This window comes from Mchenga conophoros, linkage group LG16 (assembly GCF_057382185.1).
Source record: "Mchenga conophoros isolate Kocher_MC1m ecotype Shallow Benthic linkage group LG16, M_conophoros_male_GT1.1, whole genome shotgun sequence".
Classification (NCBI taxonomy): Eukaryota; Metazoa; Chordata; class Actinopteri; order Cichliformes; family Cichlidae; genus Mchenga; species Mchenga conophoros.
Window position 1 is genome coordinate 38,999,950 of NC_140541.1, and position 7,500 is coordinate 39,007,449.

Sequence of the window (7,500 nt, forward strand, 5' to 3'; positions counted from 1 at the left end):
GTGTGTGTGTGTGTGTGTGCGTGAGTGTGAGAGTGTGTGTGAGTGTGTGTGTGTGTGTGTGAGAGTGTGTGTGAGAGTGTGTGAGTGAGTGTGTGAGTGAGTGTGAGAGTGTGTGTGTGTGTGTGTGTGTGAGTGAGTGTGAGAGTGTGTGTGAGTGTGTGTGTGTGTGTGAGAGTGTGTGTGTGCGTGTGCGTGAGTGTGTGTGAGAGTGTGTGTGAGTGTGTGTGTGTGTGTGTGTGTGTGTGTGTGCGTGTGCGTGAGTGTGAGAGTGAGTGTGAGAGTGTGTGTGTGTGTGTGAGAGTGTAAATGTTACAGATGTTGGCAGCTGTTGTGTTTGGGCCTCATGGTTAAAAACAGATATGGTGACGATGACAGAAAGAGGTGCTGCAGGGCTCTAGACGAACTTGTTGCCTGCACTGGTGCGCCCAGATTTTTAACCACATCGCTGAACAGTTTTACACGTGCACTTCAGGCATGATGCGTCTGCTGCTGACCACACGGAGACTTTCAGAGTTGCAGAGACTTTGTTTGTTACTCGAACAGTTGGTCACACCTAAGATTTTAGTTACACCATTGAAAGATTGGGTGGCGCTGTAGAGCCCTGCACTCTGACATGAAGCTGAAAACACCTGAAATCTTAGAACCATGACCTACGCTGAGTTTCTTACCGGCTGTCTTGTTGTTCTTGAGGCCAAAGGTCACCTTCTTGGAGTCCGACTTTGGCGTCTGAAGCTTCTGTGGAAAACGAATCAGGCAGCAGGTGAAACCTCAGCAGTGAGATCAACATGTCTGTTAATTCTTTCATTATTCAGTGTGATGTCACTTCCTGTCTGAGCGGTTGGAGGTCTGGGAGTGGCTCAGAGAGGAAGCAGCTGTGACATCACCGAACTGTTTCCTGTCTGAGGTTCTCTCTGCTCACCTTCCTGCTGGACGCCGGCGTGCCCGGGCTTGCCTTAGTCTTACAGAAGAGCGGCGTTGGTGCTTTGGCGTTGCTCTGAAACGTGATGAAGTCCGACTGTGACCCTCCGGCGCTCTTCCTCTTCTTCTTCTGTGGTGTTTTGTTGCTCGGGGGCGTGGCCACGTCATCCTGAAACAGAACATAAGGTTAGAGAGCGATCACCTCGCGGCTTCTCGACCATGTCTCTCATCAGACACTCACGCTGGTGCGTCGGGGTTTCTTGGTGGCGGTCTCTTCTTCTTCTGCTGCGATGCCGTTCAGGGTCTGCAGCTCGTCGGCCTCGAACTCGAACACCACGGGGATCTTCCTCTTCTTCTTCCTTGCGGGAGTTTCTCTGTCCGAGGACGCCACCGTGTCACCTGCCTTACCCCCAACCTGCGCCTCAGCGGCCTCCTGTGTCACGCTCTTCTTCTTCTTCCCTGGTGTCTTCCTAGCCTCCTTTTGGACCTCTTCCTCTTCTGGAGCTTCTTGCTGATCCTTCTTCTGTGGTGTCTCAGCAGCGGTCACGCCTGTGGTCATTTCCTCTTTTCCTTTTTTCTTCGTCTTCTTCTTGGGGAGCTGTGGCGCCTCAGGTGCCTGCTCTTCATCAGCTGGGACGCTCTTCTTCTTCGCTGGTGTTACAGCGTCACTTCCTGCTGCAGGTGTCTCATCCGACTCGGAGTTCCTCACGCCAACAGGCAGCGCTGCTTCAGCAGCCATCTTCTTCTTCTTCTTCTTAGTAGGAGTCGTAAAGTCGCTCTGAGGCGGCGGCGCGCTCACGTTTTCTCTTGATGCCTCACAGCTTCCTGTATCTGCCGTTACGCCCTCCTTCTTCTCTGATATGGGAGCGCGTGCAGACGAAACCTGCGGCTCTGTTGTGGGAGGAGTCTCTGTGCTTTTCTGTTTCTTCTTCTGTGGTTGGTCCTGGTGGTCAGGTGGCGGCGCTGCCTCAGAGTGGAGGGTTCCTGACGGCGTCCATGCTTCTTCTTCTTGAGCCGTTTGCTTCTGTTCTGGCTGTTCTGTGGTTCCCTCAGCTTTCCTCTTCTTCTTCTTCTTCTTCTTTTTCTTGGCAGGTGTTGCCGTGTCGCTCTGAGGCGCTGCCAGTCCTTCCCTGGATGCTTCACAGCTTCCTGTGCCGGCCTTCACGCCCTTCTTCTTCTTTTTGTCTGCGGCGTCAGCGTCCTCCTCTTCCTCCCCTGAGGAAGCACAAACAGATCATCGCTCGCTGAAAATCATCCGTTATGTTTCACGCCGACTTTCATTTATGATCTAAACTCAGAGCGCGAGCGGCGCTTTGGCAGGGGCCTCGAACCAAACAGGTTATCAGATGACATCACGCTGTGTCTGAGCGCCGCACGTTGGAGGGTTTGAGAAGCTGAGGCTCTGTAACTGACAGACCAGCTCAGTCTTTCTCCTCCACGCTCAGGGCGGGGCTCCCCGGCTACGACCAATCAGCAGGTTTCTGTTCACGTATCTGCTCATCGCAGACATGATGCTCACCTGTACCTGCATCGGCTGCAGGTACAGGTGAGCAGAGACGGAAACCTGCAGCTGAGCCTTGCTGAGACGCTTTTTTATCCAACTTGACATCAGCCAAAACAACTGGACCACTGTCACCATGGAAACCAGCTGAACCTAAACTGGATTTAAAGCTTAAAAACGGGAATAGGGATGGGTACTGGTGTCCACCGGTTCTGACATAAACGGTAGTAACCAGACCGAAAAGCAGCGCACATTTCGGTGCTTTATTTTCCTGAGCTGTGATACACTTTAGATTCTAGCCAATCATTTTACGTTTCCGAGGATAGTAGGCGGGGCCAGGTACGTACGTTCTTTTAGAGCAGAGCTACAGATTAAAAACGCCCAAGGTGAAGCGGTCAAAGTCTGGCTGTACTTCACAGCAAAAGATGCAAACTCAGCAGCAACAAGTGCTTTAAGCTGATACTGTGATGCTGTCAAAGGAGGTAACACCTCAAATCTGATGAAACACCTGGCGACGCATAGCGTTTTTTTAAAAGCCGAGAAATGCGGCGTATTTGATAGCTTGCTGCGAGACCTCACACCGAGCACATCTACTGCGGGTGGGTTGCCTGTTATCGGACCCGGAGTTAGCAACATCCCCCAAAAACCCGAAGAGGAGAGTCCTGGCCCCTAGCCCTGCCAGTGTAGCAGAAATGATGAGGATGATGATGCAGCAGCAGCCGTTCTTCTCTGCGTGAGTAGTTTAATGTTGTTCGTGTGTAATTTACGTTGAGTAGGCTAACCACGTTATTACATTAATGCATGTAAGGTGAACTAGCAAACATCATCATAGCTACATGCGGCTGTCTTCTTGTTTGATGGCAGATACTCCCTTCACCCTGGACAAAAAGGCTAAAATGACCAAAGAAAAAGTGGAAAACAGTTAAACATGAGAGGTTTTTGGACAAAGTTTGTGTTCTCCATTCTTTGAGCACCGTCTAAGCACCGGCATCGTTTCAAAAGTACCGGTTTGGCACCGGTATTGGATAAAACCTAAACGATACCCATCCCTAGACAGGAACATTTATTTTACTGTCCCCTGATTGGCTTGTTGGCTCAGGTTCAGCACTGAAATCATCTCTGCTCTTAGATCAAACTCCGCCTCTGAGGGACCGTCATACACAGGTGTCCAACATGTGGTCCGGGGACCAGAGCCAGCCCGGTGGACGTTTGTGTGAAACCTGAAGTGAAGCGACTGAAACCTGCCTGCTCAGCTGAAGCAGCGGCAGGAAACATGTGCACCTGTGAGGCCGAGGTCAGCTGACCACCTGCAGCAAAGAAATCCTTCATCAAACCGAAGCAAAAATCAAACAGTTTTCACGTGTTTTTAAATCTCAGCTGGTTTTACTGGTGCAGTCTAAACGAGCTCTGACTCTGCGGCTGCTCACCTGAGGACAGGTGAGCAGGTAATACTGCAACACAGTACTTGCAGGATGTACATAAACAAAACATTGCATCACTTCCTTGTAAATCGTCAGCACCGTGATGATAACGAGTGAAAAGCCGGGTCATCAATGCTTCCTTCACCAGCACCGGCGCCCCCTGCTGGAAGCCACACTTCCTGCTCTCACCTTTCTTTGCTGCCGGCTCCTCCTCCTCCAGGTGACGTCTTCTCTTTTTCATCCTCTTCCTGCTGCCGAACATGTCGTCGTCCTCGTCCGTGGAGACCTCCTCCGGGTACTCGTCCTGAGGAAAGACGCCTGACAGGAGGAGCAGATTGGGGTCAAAGGTCAGAATCTAACTGTGTGTTTGGACGTGTGAAGAAAGGTGGAGGAGCAGTGATGGAGGTTCGTACCTTCACTCAGGTCCCGCAGTCTGAGGGTCAGCACCACCAAAGCAGGCAGAGAAGAAGAACACAGTTACTGTGAGACTGACCAGAGGACACCAACGAAGAAGAAAGCCTGCAGCTTTCTACAAACATTCAACCCTGCAGGCTCCGCCCAGAACAACCGACGGAGCCGGCAGAGGCGCTACTCACGTCTTTATGATCTTGTAGAGTCGCTCCCTGTTGGCTGCTGGCACGCCGCTCCGACCAGAAGCCTCCAACAGTTTGTCCGCCAGTGCAGAGTAATCGAACTACTCCGGGGAGGGGGGGGGGGGGGGGGGGGTCAGACAGGAAGTAAAATCTCAGCTAATCAGACTCATGTGTCGCTAACATCACATGTCAATACTTTCAGGTTTTAAAGTTCCTGCAAAACCAGCGCCGGCCTTCACCTGCAGCACCGGCCCAACGTCTTCATCACGCAGTGAGTCCGAGTCCAGGTTCTCCAAGTGAACAAACTCATCATCGTCATCATCAGCTTCCTCGTTGGTTTTGTTTCCTGGAAGAATAAAAAGGACCATCTTTAGAAGAGTTGAGCTCAGACAGAGACCGCAGCCTCCTCCTCGCCACGTTCCTTATCACAGCTAACGTGTTCTCGTGCAGCGGCGCCCTCGTTCGACCGCCTCCTCGTGTGGAGACGGCGTCACTGCCTCGGGCTTCGTTTATGTTATTTTAACACGTTTCTATAAAATCGGAAGAAAGTCTCGCGCTGCCTTCAATCAGCTGACGCCGAAGAGCGGCACGTTAGAAATCATGAAGGTACCGCGGAGCAGAGTTACCAGGGATCAGCACCTGAGAGCAGCGAGGGTGGAGTCACGGACACAGGTAAGCACACCCATCACCTGCTTAACAAAGACCAGCACCAAACGCACGTCTGCACTTCCTGTTTCTCCTCCGCTCACTTACCATTAAGCTGCTTCCTCCCTGCTTCCATCTTCATCGTCTTTTCATCTCCTTCCTCCTCCTCGTCCCCTTCATCAGACGCCCTCACCTCCTTCATCAGGTCATCGATGGCGAAGGGAGCCTGATTGATGATGGTGCTGAAGACGCTGCTGCAGATCCCGCTGAGCAGAGTCCGACTGCGGGGGGCACAGAGGGGGGAGGGGCACCAGCAGAGTTACAGACAGCAGATCCATCAGCTTCCTGCTTTAAAGGGAGCTGTTCACAGAAGCGAGCTGATTGGCTCACAGACTCACTCTTTGGTTCTCGCCGCGGTTCTGCAGAACGGCTCGATGAGGGTCAGGTTCTGATCGGCGGTGAGCTGCGGACAGGAAGCAGAGGTTATTCCCGCTGTTGCTGATTCACTGCACCCCTCTGTGGTCCACGGTGCTATTACAACCAGCAGCTCACAGGCGAGGTCAGAGGTCGTTTCTTTGTTTTAACAGTACAGTGAGTGATGTCACGTTGTGACCTGAGTGTTACCTCTGCCGCTCCCATGACCGCCAGCTCAGTCAGGTAAAGGTCGAGGACGTGGAGCTGCAGGCCGCTCGGCGCCGCGGCGTCGCTCTGCAGCAGCTGAGCCGTCAGCAGCTCCAGGAACTGAGACACGGCGCTGAGGAGACAGGAAACAGTCACAGCCCGCAGAGCCACAGCAAATGACCAGGGAACAAACCTGTGTCCACTCCTTACCTGCTGTCCCAGCTCCGCCTCCTCAGCACCTCGAAGGTCTGCCTGAACACGAAGCGCACCAGCTGACAGAGAGAGCGAGAAAGGTCAGGTTAGACTGCAGGGAGGCATCAGCTGACTGAACACCTGTAAATCAGTCGCCAGTAGGAGTCACTGATTCATCCAATCAGGAGCTAACACGGCACGGAGCGTGGGAATATCGGGAACGTGCGAGACTGCCGTCACTAACCATGTTCCCAACACTCAGGTGAGTCCAGGTGTCGTACCTGAGGATCAGCACGAAGCTTTAACGTGTTCACGTTACTTTGGTTGGTCACACGTGGTTGTTTCAGCGTTTTACACAAGTAAACACCTGACCAATCAGAGCACTGCATCGTCATCTTTTGTTTGTTTGTTTCTTTCCCGCCTGTCCCGTTTGGTTCTTTTTCCATCAGAATTATTGTCTAAAGACGAGGAAAGTTGCCCAACGGATCTACGTTAGCAGATGGACCATCCCAGCCTCGCCGTAATCTATTTGATTCACCTTTTGTTTATTTTATTTTCACTTGCTAAATACGGGACAGACTTGACTGGGGAAAGAAAAACAGCGGGGCAGAGGGGCGGGGATAAAGGGCAAAAAACAAAAACCAACTAAATAAGCAGACAAAAAAAATCCATCTATCGATCACCTGGATCACCTGCTGAGAAAGAAAAAAGAAAGCAAGCAGAAGAGAACAAGAGTAATAGAATAAACAACATCACAATGATATATGGGAATATGACAGTAAATACTAAATATTAAACATTATTGTGCAGCACATAAGATCAACAGAACACAGTGTGCTTTGAGGTAGGAGCCAAAAAGGGTGTAGTTTGTGGGTGTGATCACCCGTGTGTACACCTGTGAGCATGGACGCGCTTGTTTTTTTAAAAGGTTCCTTCATGTAATAATCTGCTAGAGGGTGTGGGGGGGCCACAGCCCCGTCCTCCAGGGCATGAAGCAGGTATGGAGGAGATCAAAACTCCAGACATCCAGAGGCCCCCAGAACACAAGAGACCAAGGAAGACCAACAGAGGGGCAGCCGCGCCACTGTCCCAGAAAGAGCTGAGGAGAGTCCCAGATGAGGGCTCACTCAGCAGCCGCGGAGCAGAAGCCAGGGGGAGTTGCAGTGACGCGCCCGTGAGCTCCGCCGGCAGCCAGCCGTGCCCGAGTGACCGAGCCCCAGGCCGAGAGGCCGGGGGCACCCCACCTCCGAAGTGGCCTGAGCGAGCCCCAGGCTCCAGGCCCCGATAAGCGGCCGCCAAGGAGTGAGCCGGTGTGTACCTGGACGCCCATCCCCAGACACAAAGAACCACCAACGCACCAACACCTGAGGGGGTCCGCCACTGGCAGGGGGAGTGGTGGTGGGGGGAGATAGGCCTCCAAACCTTGGAGGGCCTGAGATGTCCCCAGAGAGGTGGCGTCTGACACCCACTGCATCGTCATCAGAAGGTTGGCTCTCAGCGCCACCTTTGGTTATGCTTGTCGTCACGGAGAACGGCGGCTGACAGCGACGTCTCACCGGCCGCCGCCTCCTGATGAGTGAGCAGGTGAGACTCACCTGGAAAAACTTGT

At 52.7% G+C, this 7,500-nt stretch overlaps 1 protein-coding gene across 2 annotated transcripts in view; it reads right to left on the minus strand.

Annotated features, from left to right (window-relative positions):
* Window positions 1-7,500, minus strand: part of rrp1 (ribosomal RNA processing 1) — a 20,550-nt gene that overhangs the window by 8,087 nt on the left and 4,963 nt on the right. For both annotated transcript variants that reach the window (XM_085249574.1, XM_085249573.1), the window contains exons 5-16: window positions 7,487-7,500; window positions 5,910-5,971; window positions 5,703-5,832; window positions 5,477-5,541; window positions 5,187-5,359; window positions 4,673-4,779; window positions 4,437-4,534; window positions 4,254-4,273; window positions 4,030-4,158; window positions 1,160-2,133; window positions 920-1,087; window positions 669-735 (exon numbers count right to left, since the gene is read on the minus strand). The exon at window positions 7,487-7,500 is cut by the window's right edge and continues 72 nt beyond it. In XM_085249574.1, the coding sequence (XP_085105700.1) occupies window positions 669-735; window positions 920-1,087; window positions 1,160-2,133; window positions 4,030-4,158; window positions 4,254-4,273; window positions 4,437-4,534; window positions 4,673-4,779; window positions 5,187-5,359; window positions 5,477-5,541; window positions 5,703-5,832; window positions 5,910-5,971; window positions 7,487-7,500 (2,007 nt within the window). The remainder of the gene's footprint in view (window positions 1-668; window positions 736-919; window positions 1,088-1,159; window positions 2,134-4,029; window positions 4,159-4,253; window positions 4,274-4,436; window positions 4,535-4,672; window positions 4,780-5,186; window positions 5,360-5,476; window positions 5,542-5,702; window positions 5,833-5,909; window positions 5,972-7,486) is intronic.